Source organism: Boleophthalmus pectinirostris, unplaced genomic scaffold (assembly GCF_026225935.1).
Source record: "Boleophthalmus pectinirostris isolate CB_2022bp ecotype Guang Dong unplaced genomic scaffold, ASM2622593v1 HiC_scaffold_20, whole genome shotgun sequence".
In the NCBI taxonomy this organism is placed as follows: domain Eukaryota; kingdom Metazoa; phylum Chordata; class Actinopteri; order Gobiiformes; family Gobiidae; genus Boleophthalmus; species Boleophthalmus pectinirostris.
This window is the reverse complement of record NW_026571153.1, coordinates 23,947,892-23,965,635: the sequence shown is the minus strand read 5'-3', so window position 1 is coordinate 23,965,635 and position 17,744 is coordinate 23,947,892. Positions and strand designations below refer to the sequence as shown.

General features: G+C 38.4%; 1 protein-coding gene across 1 annotated transcript; it reads left to right on the top strand.

The window, feature by feature from the left end:
- Positions 1-292: 292 nt before the first annotated feature.
- Positions 293-17,012, top strand: si:cabz01101003.1 (ubiquitin carboxyl-terminal hydrolase CYLD). The gene is made up of 18 exons (XM_020922758.2): positions 293-391; positions 590-821; positions 2,276-2,390; positions 2,773-2,927; positions 3,518-3,729; positions 4,006-4,282; positions 5,469-5,574; positions 5,922-6,439; positions 6,642-6,807; positions 8,081-8,222; positions 8,658-8,780; positions 9,214-9,305; positions 9,952-10,015; positions 11,038-11,242; positions 12,803-12,911; positions 13,618-13,736; positions 13,860-14,067; positions 14,488-17,012. The coding sequence occupies exons 2-18, from the start codon at positions 657-659 to the stop codon at positions 14,670-14,672; spliced, it is 2,961 nt and encodes a 986-aa protein (XP_020778417.2). The 5' UTR covers positions 293-391; positions 590-656; the 3' UTR covers positions 14,673-17,012.
- Positions 17,013-17,744: the final 732 nt, after the last annotated feature.

Below are 17,744 nucleotides of genomic sequence, written 5' to 3'. Positions count from 1 at the left end.
CATCATCCGTACATCCCCTCACTCTTTTTTTTCTGTCACTTTGAAGTTTTTATTTGACTTGAGTACAATTTTAACTACCCTTCCCCACCTCTAAATTAAATACTGAATCACATTGTAATTGCATAATGTAGTTTCAGTGAAAGTGTTTAATGCTAATCATAAACCAGTTCTTCATTAGTACAAACTTAATTGTCATACCTTGTTTATAACGCGGACCTATGGAATTTCCTCTTTACTTTTAGTCCCACCTTTCTCAATTCTGATTGGCTTTGATAAACTTTCCTCACTTCCTATTGGCTGTCGCTGCTGCCGGTCAAACCACTTCCTTGTTTCGTCCGGTTTGGTTTGTTTTGGAAGAGAAGTGCTTTCAAAAGTGAAGTTATCAAAGTTGGTAAGCCTAAATGTGCTCTTCTTCTTACGTTAATTTATGCAAATTACATGTTTTTAAAGCCTTAAAGTAGTTGTTAACTGAATGTGTGCTTTCGTAACAGTTTTAATTCAATGAAAAACCGTGGAACTTTACCTGTATTCTCATAAGGTGGTTGTCTTTACGCGTAGGTGTCATAACTTTTACTTGCTTTTGTTGCAGGGAAATGGCGAGATTACGTTCGCTGTGATATATCCAAACATTGAAGAAGTAAATAAAATAATAAAAAATGTCTGGGGAAATGAGGAGACGCCGACCTCCGAAGTATTATTTGGTGACTATCGATATGAAGGTGCGAGATGGTAATTCGGACAGGTCCTTTTGGGTACGGAAAGGGTTCATTTGCGTGGAGCAGGACAATGGCCCAAACCAGGGGGAATACCAGTGGGTTAAGGTAAATATCATGTTTCCTTTCGAAGTACAAAGTGTCCTGCAAACTTAGTATTCTATGTTAATTCATTGTGGGACTGCCCTACATGACTCAAAGATACAAGACACATGAGTCCTACTAGCTAATCATAATGGCAGTGAGGTCACTCTGTTGCCTCACACAAAGTTATTATTATTATTGTGTTGACACACGATCTTAAAAGGGCCATATTACGCAGTTTTCTGATTTATGTTAGAATATTGTTTCCTCATCAAAAGAACAAACAGAAAACACCCTGTTCCACCTTGTGATGCCATGTGGTAATACAGGAAGTGATAGACTGTATTTTTAAACTCTGTACACCTTCATGAAAATTATTTAAATAGTTTCAGCCCTGGAATTGCCATTCCTTCTTGAATAAAAGGTAAAAGGTAGGTGTTAACTTGAAAACTACCACTTCATGACATCACAAGGTGGAACTGAGTATTTTGAACTCTGGAGATATATACGGATTAATAATACAGGGTTACTCAAGCATGTATGAATGAAACAAAACATAACATTTAAAAATATAAAATTACACAACAACAATCTAAGAATGCACATATATCAAGTTAAATATAGTTATATCTTCCAGTCTCCTCTCTTAATAGGAAACACAATCACTGATAAAGCAGTAATCAAAACAAGAATGCATTATTCTAAGGCATTCTGGAGAAAGTACAAATATTTACAATTGAATTAATGTACAGTTGGATAAATATGTAAAATGCCATACTGTGGAACATAAGAGGCAAAACAACATTTCCATGGAGAAAAGCAAGTATAGGACCCTCTAGCCAAAATCCCTCTAGCCAGGCTTTTGGACTACTGAAAAAGAATTATAGTATTAAAATATGAACAAAGCAGGTTTCTATTGATACTTTGCAAGGGCATCCCCCGGAGGTGTTCTGCATGGATCTTGTATGCATGTAAACACAAAATTGAGCAGCACAATTTCAGGAGCCTGTAATCCAGGGTGTTCATGGTCCTGTTTAGGTGTTTCAACAAAAAAGGTGTGAATGACTAACTGAAAAACCTTTGGCTACTGCTAGCTAGCTTGTGACTGTAATTTTATGTTTTTATGAGAGACTTTTGTAACAGTACAAATCAGCTCACCTCTTGTAGTTCCAGCTAAATTAGTTCTTTCTGGTCAGATTGTCTGTTAGATCTGAGTTTTCTTTTAACACAGTGTAGTGCCTACAGATAGCTTCACACCCCCAAGGAATGTTCTTGATGACATCAGCTGCAAAGTATCAATAATGAAAATTAAAGTAAAACATATTGTATAATACACCATGCAGTGTAAGGAATTCCTATTACTTTCCCTTGTGGATCATTAGCTTTTTCTAAGAATGAAGACAGTCTTGAAGTGGGATTCTCTTTAAGTATCTAAAACCCCGATACCCCTCTGCTCCTCGGGTCTGTCTCTTGTGCAGGTGCTGGACCTCAGAGCTACACTAAAACTGGACAGGAAGTATCTGCTGGAGATGACACCAGACTTGGGCGGTTTATTGGAGCCGGTGGACCCAGAGCAGCGCTTCAGACTCATTGGTAAAAACTGATCTGAATGAGCCAGCAATAAATGAATGAAAGATTTTACATGAGAGCACATCAGTGTATCTTGTATGTGGATGCTTTTAAACAAAATAAATTAATTATAAATTACTACTTTATGCTACCTCTCCATAAAGGCTGAATCTGCTAAGAGGAAAATATAATTGTATTTTGATATTAAGGGCACTGCGGGCATGAAATTATTATTATTATTTTTTTTAATATTCTACATAATCAAAATCTTGATTTAGTAGAGTTTTAACACCAGCTTTAAAAGATATCCATTCATGGTTGTGAAACCCTGCTCTGGATCACTCAACATCTAGATTGTTTCTTTAGTATCAGTGCTAGTCTGTTGTTTGTGCTGGTTGTGTTGCAGATAACCCGGAGAAGCTGACCCAGCTGGCGACTCTGCCTGAGGGCACTCCTCTATGGGTCACCATGGGAACGGCTGATCTGGCCGAGGCTTGTCTTAGATACATCGGACCTGTGTCCTCTGGGAGCTCTGCCATCTACTTTGGAGTCCAACTCAAGGTAAAAGTGATTTTGTTCTGGTTAAATCTTAGTTTAATCCCAATTTTGATGTGGTGTTGTTCAAGTGGAAACATACACCTACAAGGTCAAGGTTAGATTTATTTGTACAACATATTTCCAACTACCAACACTCCTCACAGTGCTTCTAGCAGTGAGATAGAAAACTACTAAACAGACCAGTGAGTTCAACCTCCAGAATACCCTCATTGAGCTGCAGAGGCTGCACTAGCACATTATTGTCTGCAGGTGTTGGGGTTTAGGTAGAGACCATTCAGATCAGAGAGAGACATTTTAGAGACACTGGATTTCAGCTTTGAAACTGGCGACCCAAATGAGAGACTCATGTGAGACTCATTCTACTTTCTGATTAGATAATTGTCTTGAGAACCAAAACACCAAATTATAACATAATAACTTGGCCATGTCATGTCCAATGTCATTATAATTAAGAATGAACCTGCATTAGAATTGTTATCTGCAAAAGCTGTATTTAATATGAACATGTTTACCTTATGTCTAGGGATGAAGATCAGTCATAGAATTTGAAATACATATTCTAAATATATCCATTAACCTCTTTGCCTCCTCAGGGCTCTGCTAAAGGCCGGGGTTTGAGTGACGGTTCTTACAATGGGCAGCAGTTATTCCTGTGCCCCGAAAACTGTGCCCTCTTCGTCCCCGTGAGTCACATTCAGCAGAGACAGTGGTCCAGATCCGCTCGCAATGAAATCCCCCACGACCCTAACCACTCCAGGGTCAGACGCCACGCCAGCCGCCCCAGCAACGGGACCAGCAATCACAGGTGGGGAACAATAATAATAATTGCATCAAAATAGAAATATCAATGGTCACGATTAGGAAATTGTAAAGACATTATTGAACTTTTATTAGGGGTGTTTTCTTAATTGTGCATTGAGTTTCCCTAGTAAACATGAACATTCCATTGTAGAGATCATAGACTTTATAAAAAAGTTGATATGAATATTTTAAGGCCAAAGTGATGAGGCTGACTGCAGGTAGAGATACAAGTCTTTAGTTGACTACAGCCCTAATTATTATTTCTACCCCTCTCCTGCAGCAATCACCATAGTAATGGTCACCAGGACAAACCCTCCAGACGTATCAGCATGCACCCAGCCCAGCACGTGGCTCCCAAACCCGGCTCTCCTCCGACCAACCTCCCCCAGATCACAGACCCTGCCCTCACCTCCAGAGGGTCCACACCCTCCGGGGCTCTCCAAGCAGGCCAGAGAGTCCAGGTGATCGTTGATGACACACCCCGAGCGGGCGAAGTGCGCTGGTGTGGCCTCCTCCCTGAACGGCCCACGGCAGGGCTCTATGTCGGAGTACAATTGGTTAGTGTCCATACTAGTGGTCAGTTGTTGGGTATCAAGGGACATCACAACATTATACAGTGTAATGAATTGACACTTTACAACTGATGTCATCAACATTCCTTGGGGTGTGACTGTTTAAGACTTTAATTTGAGTTCTATTTTAACACAATCTGACGTTAAGGAACTGACTATAACTGAACTAGGTGAGATAATTTGCACTTAAATAAGTCTCTCAAGCTAGCTAGCATTAGCCAAGAGTTTTTCTCACCTTTTTTGTTGAAAAGTAAACTTCTAAACTCGACTATGAATGCTTGTATGGTCACAGGCTCCTGAAAATGTTCTGTTTGAATACATTTTGTATTGATTCTGGAGTTTTCAGACTTAAGTCTTTTGATCTTAAACTTTTGGATGTGTTTGCTAATGTGTCCGTTGTATCTCCATGGTAACTGCTGAACATTCTGCCAATAGAGAAACCTGTAGAGAAACATGAACATGAGGACAGGTCAGAATTCAGTGGTGCAATTTGCTGTTTAGATTTCAGATTTGTTGACCTGATATATGGCTAATATCTGTATTTTACTGGCCCTATCCACATAAAACAAAAACTGGCACAATGTCTTATCTGTTAGTATAAATAAATCAAAACAAATTTATGTTTACATAATAGCTTCATAAAGTGGTGCCATTATTAACCCATAAAAGACGTGATTGTTGTCAGCTGAACGGACTTTAAGCCTTTAAGCTTTAAGATTAATATGACAAGTTTATGGACCAAATCCATTCAGTGCAGTACTTATGGTTTCAGTTTGGATATTTGTATATGTAGAGTCACATCCATCTGAAAATATAGCAACCTTTTCTTAAGAAAAATTTTCCAAAGACTGTAGTTTTTATTTAGGTAATACAGTTTTCTCTGCATGCTGCCCTTTCTCCATGGGGCATTATTCTCTCTCAAAAAAAGCTTCTAAGCCTGTAGTTTAGACCTCTCCAAACATGTTCTAAAATGTCCCTGTATATCAGATGCCCTTCTTGTGTATCAGATGCCCTCCCCGTTTCTCCTTGGGGGTCTTATTTTGTGTAAAAGTTGCTTCTACAAACATGTTCTGAAATGCCTGAGATTCTTGGAGTACTTTAAACTTATATAATTATATATATATATATAATTGCAATTATATGTGTTCTAAAATATGTTTTGTGTCATTAGGATGAGCCAGTGGGAAATTGGAATGGTTTGTATGCTAGGCAGAAGCTTTGCACTTTTACAACAACTGAGCATGGGACACTACAGCCAATCAATAGAGTGACTGCTGGTAAGAAGCCTACCTCCTCTGCTCCATCTGCCCCTCTCCTCTACATCCTCTGCTCCTCTAACCCTCTCATCCATCTGACCCGCTCTGCCTTCATTCCTTTTTATTATTATGTTTAAATTATGAATGAAATTATTTGGAGTAGCATTTGCAATTATGCACCAATATTTAGATAATGGCACATCTGCTTGTCTCCATGGTTATGTTATTGCTTTACTATTTAATGCCATATTGTGGAACATTCCAGGCAAAGCAGTAACATCATGGAGACGAGCACGTGGCAGAACCATTTTCAGAAATTTTACATGGTACACCTTTAAAAACATTCACAATTTATGGTATCTTTCAAGTTCTGGATCCAAAACCGAACCGTCTCACCACATCCACCCAAGCCATCAAGTCCATGCTTAAGAATGCGCTGCCCCCTAGTGTCCAAAAACTATCCACAAGCCCAACCTCGCAAGCACCACCTGTCCTGATGACAGCTCCTGCAACAAGAACTGCCCTAATGCCCCCAAACAAGACCAAACAGCCCCCCTTACCACCCCCAAAACCTGGTGTTAAGCCTTTACCACCCGTGCCTCCTCCCAAAATAAACAGCCCTGGAAATCCCACTGAAACGGACCAAATATCATCAGTGAATAACAGTGTCCCCAGTCCACTGATGCCTCGGCGGGTCCAGGAGGATCCAGAAGAGGTAGGGGACAATGTGGTGGAGCATACCCAGGAAAAGGTGCAGCGGAGCAGGGTGGAGCTTGGGCTGGAGCTGGGGTCGATGGTGGAAGTGAACAACCCCCCTCTGTACGGAGTGATCAGGTGGATCGGACACATCCGTGGAATACGTGACAGTGTGGCTGGAATAGAGCTGGTATGGGCATTTTAATATTGATTCTTTTATTTAAAGGTACAGTATGTACTGGAGGTGGCACGTTACCTGCATGATTCCATGAGAATAGAAAATTAAAGCCACACTTTGTGGAGACAGATCAGCATTTGCCACCTGAAGAACTTTTGTTTTATTAATTATATTGAATTAATTTCAGTGTAAAATGCCCCATGTGTGATTTCAGGAGCAGGAGCTGTCTGCGGGCACAGACGGCAGTTACCTTGGAGAGAGATACTTTCAGTGCGCTCCAAACAAAGCTCTATTTGTGAAGCTGAGGAAATGCAGACGAGACTCACGCTTTCCTGAGCCAGAGACACCTGTCAATCAAGTGGAACGCTGCAACTCCATAGGTACAAACAGGCACTAGCACTTAAGTAAGATCCACGATGGCTTTGTGGTGCTCTTTGTTATATCTGTTTTTCTTTTGTTTTTGTTTTTTTGTAAATTGTGTGTCAACCTGCTCTCACACCCATTAAGCATTAGAACAGAACAACTTCTCCTATGGGCTTTTTAGCGCCTGCAGCAGAGTCAGTGCACCTTTTAGTCAAAAGAGTGAGGCGATGTGGATGTGGAAAAAGAGCCTTTGTGCTTGTGTGCCTTTGTAGACGGGGCACACATACGCTCTTACCTGATGATGAGAAAAAACAAGGCCTTCTCTTCCTTTTGTGTTTTGCATTTCACGGAGACGTGGCCCGTGCACAGATCACATAGTCCAAGGGATTCCACTCCTCCATACAGACAGGGGGCCTCTCTGGAGGGAAAATAACAGGCGGGGGGTGTTTCTACATCAACAGCACAGGGGTCTGATGTGATGTGATCCCAACACTGCCATCCTTCTCTGGAACATCTCTTCATAAACCATAAGCCGTTTTACTTCCTGCTTGAGTTTGCTTCATTCATTCTGTTTACATACCACTGAGCTGGACGAGGCTCAGTTCGCGCTCACGGACGAGGCTCAGTTCGCGCTCACGGACGAGATACTGTTTGTGGAGTGGACATTTCCCGTCAATTTCATGTCAATTTCATGTCAATTTCTTATCAATTTCTTGTCAATTTCCCAATTTCCCATCAATTGTCAAATTCCCGACCAGAGCTGGGAACTCACTGGATCACTGTCACACTACATTGTGTACCTCTCAGATCACATCATGGTCCACCTTATCAGACAGAGGCTGAAGCTCTCCAAACCTGTAGTGACGTCCTCTAAGAAGTGGACCAGTGAGACTGTGGAGGAATTCCACACGTGTGAACACTACAGACTGGGATGTGTTCAAGGCTGTTACAAATAGTAGCAGTACTATGACATCGAACATTCAACTCTGTGAAGACAGTATCATCTGTGACATTGTAAGATGGTCTTTGCCACCAAAAGATACTTCTGTATATTCCATACAGAGGATCTCTGTGTAGATACTGCTCCTGTTTTATTTCAAAGTCATAGACTTTGAGTTAATGAAAGTAAATTAATATGACCAATGATGCCCTGGGGCCGATACTATCTATGTTCCAATGAGCATAATAGTAATAATACTAATCATACAGATAATTATATAATTGTAATTAATTACACACAGGCATGGTTCAGGGACAAGGCTGCAGCTGATCCATGGTTTGTCTCTTTAGCCTTTGCAGAGTGGGGCAGTGAACGTGTTGAAGACCTCACTCCTCCAGTAGAGGGCGATGAGGCGCGAGAGCTGTATCAAGGCTGGAAGAGAGGCATCCAGGGTCATCTGAACTCTTGCTACCTGGATGCTACGCTCTTTAGGTGAACTATATGCAAACACAATAGGATTCTAATATCTTAAGGAAGACATAGTATGCTTTTTCTAGTATTTAGTTTTAAACTGTAATGTACATAGATCATTATTTCACATAGTGTTTGGTGTAGACCCTCCTCTATAGTGGCATTTCTCTGTAACAAGCAGCAGATTTTCATTCATGTATTTTTATATATATATTTTTACAACACTGAAGATTGAACTTACATCAAACAATAAGTGTGGCTACAATGCAAATGGTAGTACAATACTCTTTATGAGCATTCTAGTCTCAGATGTAGGACAATACAAGATGACTCTAACACACACAAATCACTCAAAATACAACTCTGAGTAAAATAACGATGAAGGAACATTATTATGAGTCATAAAGTTGATTTTGCTGAATACATCCCTTTAATTCACATTTTCTGCCTGTCCAGTCTGTTCTCTTGCTGCAGTTCGGCGGATTGGGTTTTATTTTGGCCGATTGATGCCGAAAAGAAACAGAGCTCCAGTCAAGCTCAAGATCTGCTCCGCTGTGAAATTGTCAACCCGCTGAGAAGGTCTGTTAAAATATATTATGTCACTAAAGCTGCACCATGTAACTTTCCACTTGCTTGTTTCCATTAGTGTTGCCACAATACTAAAATTTCAAACTCGATTGCGATAGTAAGGAATAGACTACAATACTCAATGACTCAATACCAATTAAAATACCAAGATGATAATACATTTATTTAGAATGTGATTTTCAGCATTAAATCATAGTACTTTCATTTATATTCCCATTTGCTCTTATATTTGTGTAATCCCTCAGTGGTCCATTTAGGTTATGTCTATGTTATGTCTATGTGCTTTTATACTTGTTCTGATACAGCTCAAATTCATTCTAAGGCTATTCAGGAAAGGAAAGGTTAATTTCTCTCCTGTGAATGTGACAGGAAGATTCCAAAAAGAAGTCTTCAATGTGTAAAAAAATATTGCTTTGTTTTACAGATTTGGTTATGTTTGTGCCAGTAAGACCATGGCTTTGCGGCGACTCTTGGAAGCGGCCAATAGTGACACAGGATTCACAAATCAGGAAAAAGGTGCCGTCCAGAGTCCAGTTTTATTTTTATGTTTTTAAAGGCACTGTACCTGATTTCATAACTAGTTAACTTTAAAGGTCCTATATTATGCAAAAATGGCTGAATGTTGTTACCTTCTCAGAAACATACCAGGAGTTGTGTTTTGTTTCATTCATACTTGTTTGACGAACCGTTTATTATCTACATCTACATCTCCAATGCTCAAAATGCTCTGTTCCATCTTGTGATGTCATGTAACAGTAGTTTTCAAGTTAACAGCTCCTTTTACCTTTAGCTCAGTAGAGAATGACAATTTCGTGTTTGAAATTATCCAGAATATTCTAGTGAAGGTGTATGGAGTGTTTTCTATTTGAGAGAAAAACTCAAGAACAAAATGCAGGATTTGTGTATTAAATATGTGTGAATGAAACAAAACACGACTCCGGGTATGTTTTTGACAAGGAAAGAACATTATAACATACTGTATATCAGAAAATAGAGTAATATGGGATTTAATATGGGACAGTTTCCTTTTAACATTCACTGTGTTGAGTTAATACATGTTTTGCTGCTTCCCCTTATAACAAAATACAAAAATACTGCATATCTTCATAAGTTCACAGTCATTGGGATCTGACTTTAGAATGCTGTCTTTCTGCTTTTTCAGACCCAGAGGAATTTCTCAACAAGCTTTTCCAGCTCCTCACGGTTGAGCCACTCCTAAAGATCAGGTAAGTGTCTCAAACTACCCATGGTCATAATCTGTCCGCCCAGCACACTTTCTATTTCAAGTGGAATTGCTGAATTGTAAATGTTAATGGTAATTAATGTCCAAGGGTTTAGCATTTTGAAGGTGCATTGTGTAACTTTTCTGGTAGAGGTTTCTCTTAAATGCTTTTTTCCACAGAAATGTTATTGCTTTGTCTAGAATGTTTGCACAGTGTGGTATTAAAGGGACAGTCTGGAATTTTGGACATAGGACCTCATTTCCTAGTTAGCCAGAGTACTGGAGACGTGTGGAGACATATGGAGATACGTTACGATAAGTGTTAAACGCACCCAGTGTGATGTCACAGCAAAGTATCAAATAGTATCTAATAGAGTAGAAATACTGTCAATGTGCTGCATTATCACAGTTTTTGAACTGGCTATTTGATGTTTTGCATGTTGTCTTCTATTTTCGTGTATTGTGTTGCATAAAAAATCTTGTATTCATTGTTTACAAAACTTTTTATTAATACATAATAAGCATGCTTATGAACTCACATCAAATCACATTTACTGGTAAAACTGAAGCCACAATGCTGCACAATGTTTTAAATTTAAAATAAAACTTTTTTTTAAGTGTAGAAATGAGGGCAATTTAAAGATGCATTGCGTAACTGTCCATAAAACGCTTTTCTCTGTGGAGATGTTTTTGCTTTGCTTGGAATGTTTCACAGCGTGGTATTAAACTTTCAGTCTTCATGGAGCCCAAACCAGACCAAGTTACAAGTCAGATTTGTGGAGAGGTGACCTCACTCACAGTCAGAATGTCTGTTTTTGGAGGTATTTCTGAGCTATAAAACAACCTGTATTTGAATAAATGTAAGTTAGAGCTGTTTAATGTCATACTGTGGAACATTCCAGGCAGAGTAACGACATATCCATAGAAACAGAAGCAGGTGACAACCCCCCCATCCAAAAAGTTATATAGTGTACCAATTTAAGTGTGAAAAAATGACAAAAGTTTTGAAACTTCATCTCTTCTCAGGTCCATGTCCCAACAGCCTCAGGAGTGTCACCTGTACCAGCTGTTCCCTCCATCTCTGGCCCCCTCTCCTTCCTCTCTGCCCCAGGACGATGCTCCTCACTCCCCCATCGCACTGCTGTCGCCCCCTTCTGGACGCATGAGGGTCTCCAGTGTCCAGTCCCTGCTTGAATCCTCTTTCTACCACTCACGCCTCAAGTTTGTCGAGGTCAGTCCACTTTAAAGTGGAACTATATGCTGAATCAACTGTGAATATGGTGTTTGAATAGCACTGTTTGCTGTTCCTAGTCATTTTGGTGCAAACTAGGTCAATTTACTTTCCTGGTAGTTCTCCAGACTGACATCTATCTGTATTTTTCATATAAATTTATTTCACTCTGGTCCCCACGTTCCTTTTTGCATCTCGAGCCAGAACCAAACATGGCTGTCCAATCAGATTTATTTATTTAAGCGACGCATGTGAAACGAAGGAGCTCATTGGTCATCTGTCATTTACAAATAGTATTTCATTTCTCTCACCTCAGATTTACAAAGGTTATTGCTTCTCTGCAGAAATTTGCCATGTTTTTCAGTCCCCTGTGATATTTTTTTTCTATTTTTTTCCAATTCAAACAGGTGGCTGATCCACCTGTCAATCACAGCCTTTTAAAAACTGAGATATTCACCAGTGACCAAACTCACATCTTTGTAAATTATTGGAGAAGTGTGTATTCTGGATCACAGGCAACCTATTTGCAGCTTAGTGGTTAAAAATGTATAAAAATGGGTGTGTCCTGGCTCCTGAGGTCACTGTGATTTCAGTTTCATTACAAAACTAATTTAGCTCACTATTAACATTAGTAAAATACAATAAAATGTCCTGTTTGCAAATACATAATGATTTCCTCCAAGTATTTTATTTATTCTTTATTTCAGACACAGACATTATTCAGTCCATAGTTAAAAGGAAAAACTGGATACAAAAAATATACAAGGCACCCAAACCAGTCCATAAAGTTCATTAAAAAGTGTAGAGTTTCTGTGCCCAGTGCTTTCTCAGAGCAAAGGTGTAAAGGCATGAGCTCATTTGAGGATTGGTCAAAGTCTTTATGATGGAGTCTTCAGACATCTCCAGGTGCTGCATAAATGTGTACATTAAATGTCTAAGCAGTGCTTCACACGTGGGGATGTGAGCGTTCACAAACAGTTGACTGGCACTGTATTCAAAACATTATGTGCAGGTAGATTTTCACTGATGACATCAAAACTATGAATGCATTTCTTGGCCTTCAGTGAGCTTCATGATTCATTCTCCTGAATTGGTTTTCACTTCACAGCTTCACAGTGTTTTGGTTTGCAGAGCTGTCGACAAAGCAAACGGTGGCTACTTTGAGGATTTGAATATAAAACAGAAAAAATATTTAGTTGACTTCATTCAGTTTTTTTCTTTGCTACATAATTCCATATAATTTGCTTCATATATTTGATGACTTCCGTACATATATAAAATGTGGGAAGTAGTAAACAGAAGAAAAAAGCATTGAATGAGAGGGTGTGACCAAACTTTTGATTGGTAATTGTAATAATAATAATAATAATAATAATAATAATAATAATAATTATATTATTATATTATTATTATTATTATTATTATTATTTATTATTATTATTATTATTTTTAATTAATTAATTAAATTAAAATTTTGAGTAAAATGAGTAAGGACTACAGACAATTTCAGACTCCCTGAAAGCAACTTATACCTCCTTTGTCCTTTGTTCTTTTGCACAGGCTCCTTCTTGTCTCCTCCTGCTGATGCCCAGGTTTGGAAAAGACTTCAAAATGTACGACGCCATCTTGCCTTCACTGAGTATCGACATCACAGACCTCATCGATGATAGTATGACAAATCCAAATATATAAAGTGCATATGTAAAGTGTTCATGTTTTTCTAATTACTTTGTCTTGTTTTGGTTTGGCTGTAGTTGTGGGCAAAAAATGTATTATATTTTTACATCAGTTAAGCATCAGTTTGTGAAACTATGTTGAAAATTGATACTTTGCATCTGGTGGCATCAACATTACCTGGGGGTGTGATGCTAACTGAAAGCACTGTTGTGTCTGAAGCTATGTTACTCTCGCTAGACTTTAATTTGAGCTGTCACACATAAAATGGCAGTCACAAGCCCAGCAGTTTTTCAGTCACTCTTCATCTTTTTGTTGAAAGTCACACTCCTAAACAAGAGCAGGAACACTCGTATTGATCACAGGCTCCTGAAAATGTGCTGTTTAAATCCATTTTGTATTTTTTTTCTTGAGTTTTCAGACCATCTTAAAGCTTTTTTGTCTGTGTTTGCTAATGGATGCATTGTGTCACCATGGTAACTGCTGAATATAATATTCCGCCATTAGAACTACATGTAGAACATTTCCGGCACGATGTCACTGCAAAGTATCAATAAACTTCACAACAATTGTCAAATTTGTAAAAACTAGACAAGAAGCAACTTTTTAAATGTAATTAATAATGTTATTTATGTTTCAGTGAAATGAGTAGTGTCTTTATTTAAATATAATAATTGAGTAATCTGACATTGTGTCTGCAGCTCTGAGGCAGTGCAGCATCTGTGAGTCTGTGGCCGAGTGGGAGTGTCCTCAGTGCTACGATGACCCTGACATAACACCTGGGCATCTCAAACAGTACTGCTCCACATGTAACACCCAGGTACAACACCCCGGACATCTCAAACAGTCACAGTTATCATGGCTAAATAACTGAAATAATATCACAATAAATATTGAAATAGCTTTGTCAAGCTCTCACCTTGATCTTTCTCTGTATTTACAGGTGCACAGTCATAAGAAGCGCTCGGCCCACAGCCCTCTGAGTATAGCAGTGCCACAGGAGCTCCACAGCGCCCCCCTCCGCTGCACAAGGCAGCGCATGTCTCTGTTCGCTGTCACCTGCATCGAGACCAGTCACTACGTGAGCTTTGTGCGCCACAGTGCCGCCCCTCAGGACTGGCTGTTCTTCGATAGTATGGCCGATCGCGAGGGTGAGAGGGTCTGGATTTATTATTCTGAACACAGGTTTAGATAAGACACTGTCTAAATCAGTAATGATTCTCTGGGCAAATTAACCACTTTAACAGTATCAGTTGTATCATTTTTATGACAGATTTGAGAATCTATATGTAAATTTATATCAATATAAATTTCACTATACATTTTTATTTCATTGATATGTAAAATTTTAACTCATGTTTTTAAAAAATATTTGAATCGCAAACTCTTGATGTCTGAAGACCCAAAACATTCTGTGGTGTTGGTGAACACGGTAGCAGCCCAATGCAGCACTTTCCTCCATGGAAGAAATGGCTTGTTTTGATTGGTTTGGAGCAGATCGGATTGGGATCCCTGCGTCATCTTCAAACTGTCACTGTATCACATTTACCTGTTTGTTTTTTGTGTTCCAGGCGGTGAGAATGGCTTTAACATTCCGCGGGTGAGGGCGTGTCCAGAGGTTGGGCGGTATCTCAGCCTATCGGAGGAGGAGCTGGGGAGAGTAGACCCCGCTTCCTTAAAAGAGTCTGTGAGGAGACTTCTGTGTGACGCTCACATGTGTTTGTACCACAGCCCTGAGCTCAGCCTGTACAAGTGACAACAAAACCATACAGAAAAAATATGGTTATAATGAGTTATCTATGAGGTTTCAGAATGATAATTAGGACTGTTACCATAGTGACCAACAATTTAAAGGACCTGTACCTGATTTCTGACATTTTAGCCCTGCCTACTTGTCTTTTCTTCTGCTGTGATATTGCACCATGACACAGAAATTACTATATGTTTCAAGGACAGTTGTTGTCCGTATAGTTTTCAATCTCTGCTACTGTTGATACTTTGTAGTGACATCTATATGTATGTCTAAAGGTGGAACTTTCAAGAGTTTTAAGAGTAACTGTCTGATAGTGTCAGTCCATTGGTTTCCCATAGTTCTTAGCAATAATGTACCTGACAGGATGAAAATGTGTAGTCTTTATTATGTTCTTTATTTAGCAGCTTATACCAAATAATATAAGATCATATATCATGACTACAATACATTCAAATCAGTTACAGGCCCTTTTCAAACTAAATATCATATTTTTTGAATAGGTAAGTCCTCAAAGCGTTGCATGTAACAGGAAGATGAACCCCATGCATAGCCAGGTCTTACCTAAAGGTAGGCGGGGTGAAAGTGAGTGACAGGTGGATTTAACCAATCACAGTGAAGTGTGAACTCTTACAAGAAGCAGAGGGTTTTACTTACCTCTTAATGGTCTTATATTACACAAAATGGACTCTTGTGAGCTTTATGTTATAATGCTGTTACCTCCTCAAAAACATACCTAGAGTTGTGTTTTGTTTCACTCACACATCTTTTTAGTAATCCTGGTTCATTATTCTGTCTACATCTCCAAAGCTCAAAGTGCTCTGTTCCACCTTGTGATGTCATGTAGTGATAGTTTACAAGTTAACAGCTCCTTTTACCTTTTATTCAGAAGGTGTATGGAGTTTAAAAACACAATGGAGCACTTCCTGTATTACCACATGACATCACGAGTGTTTACCATTTGAGAGAAGAACTCAATACATTGGATTTGAGTGTTACACGTGAAGCAATGAAGCAAAACACAACTCCAGGTGTTTTTTGTTTTGTTTTTTTTTTTTTTATACGGAAATAACATTATAACAGACATCAGAAAATGGCGTAACATGGGCCCTTTAAATTAAACATAAAATTGTTAATTGTGCATATAAACAAATAATTAACTTCCTTCTTTTTACACAAAGTAAACAGTGCCTTGGTTTATCATATTTGTTTTCTGTTCACTAAAATCTGCCTTGTTTAAAATTGCACTAAGAATAACTACAATGACAATCACTATATCTATGCATAAAAACACATGTGCAGTGTACCATTTAAAAGCTGCTATTATTTCATAGTGCCTTGGTTTGTAAATAAATAAAATGTGTACAATTTACAATGATGTAAATAAGCTTTAACTAAAGATTGACAAACTCTAAGCAAACTGTGCTCAGCTTTGGGTGGACTGTTCTGGCTTTGAAAGTAAAATTTTCCCTATAAACTTTTAAAATTGCACTGTGCAGCTTTTCTGATGGATCCAGTCTATTCTCAGAGGAGATGTTATTGGGGTTTTATTTTGTTTTTTTTGCCTGGGATGTTCCACAGTATGGCATGGAAACCTATTTATCTCCATGGAGATGACCAGATCATGCCGCCCACTAAGTTGAGCAAAAAAAAAAAAACCCTCTAATTGAATACATGCATTTTAGGTATAGTAAAAAAAAAATTAAAAAAAAACATACTATGGGACATTCGAGGCAATCGCATCTCCAGGGAGACAAGCAGATTTTGGACCCCACATCAGAAAAGTTACGTAGTGAACCTTTCAAGACATTATTGGAGTTATAAGTTGAGTAGTGTCAATGATTAATTTGCAATTTCTTATTCTGTGTAAAAGCGCTAAATCTGGTAGTTCAGATGTCCTCCCCTGTATGTCGGATGCCCTCCCTGTGTCTCCATGGGGTCTTATTCTGTGTAAAAACTGCTTACCCTATAGTGTAGACCTCTACAAACATGTTCTGAAATGCTTTCTTGGATTAGTTAGGCAGTTCAGATTTCAGTCTTCTTTCAAATGAATGAATTTTACTTTCTCACCCAGAATATTCCACCCACTGTTGAACTCTTTTGCGGCAGCAGTACTGTTTTATATTTCCTGTTTTCACCTCTGCGCCTTCTCTGTCCACAAACTGTTGTGAAAGTGATGAATGCCTGACAGATTTGCACTATTTTTACATTTGTATTTGTTTGTAAAAAAAAAAAAAAAAAGAGAGAAATGAAGAAACACAATGTGAATTCTACACACAGCATTTATAAACTGTTTATATTACAGCCATATGAACTAAACTGAGCTAATAAAGGCTCTTAATACTTTTTAAACGTCCCTGTTGTTTTTGTTAAATGTACACAGTTTAATTTTTCCGGTTATATATCAGATGATAGCTTGCTCCATGGGGATGTGGCTTTGCTTTGCCTGGAGAATTCCACAGTATGGCATTAAACCTCTAAATTTGCACCTCCAAGTGGCAGCACCAAGTTATATGTCAGATCTTTAGAGCGGGGAACCTACTCTTAATTTAAATATTTTCAAAGATGATTTGTACTTTTGAGCAATACTGGGCAATATCAGAATTATTTTGTGTTCTATTATTTTATCAGTTACCGTGATCATAAGTCATTATGAGTGGTTGTTTATTTATTTTCATTTATTCATTCATTCATAGGAATATATGTTTAGGGCTGCAAAAGTAATCATTATTGCAATTTAAATGGATGCAAATAGCAAATCTCAAAGAAGGTTTAGAAGCTCCACAATTTCTTTCCCAATAAAAACTAAATATCCTGTTTTATTCTGGTTAAAAGCTGTAGTTTAATTTTCTACAACAAAATTTAAATGAATACAATTATGAAATCACAAAGAATGCAATTTTAAGTAAGTACCATAATTTCCTCCACAAACAACAAAATCTCCTGTCTTATTTTGCATTAAAACCGCTAACCCTGTAATATACATCTGTAAAAAACATGCTCTGAAATGTGATTCTTAAGTTCACATTTCAGTTTTCTTTTTAAATCAATTCTTCTGGACGCGTTTAAAATGTGAAC

Excerpts from the sequence above, each read along its gene's own strand:
- si:cabz01101003.1 (XM_020922758.2), top strand. The coding sequence starts at position 657 with ATGTCTGGGGAAATGAGGAGACGCCGACCTCCGAAGTATTATTTGGTG. Across the intron at positions 2,391-2,772 it reads GCAGCGCTTCAGACTCATTG|ATAACCCGGAGAAGCTGACC; the intron begins GTAAAAACTGAT and ends GTTGTGTTGCAG. Across the intron at positions 8,781-9,213 it reads ATTGTCAACCCGCTGAGAAG|ATTTGGTTATGTTTGTGCCA; the intron begins GTCTGTTAAAAT and ends TTTGTTTTACAG.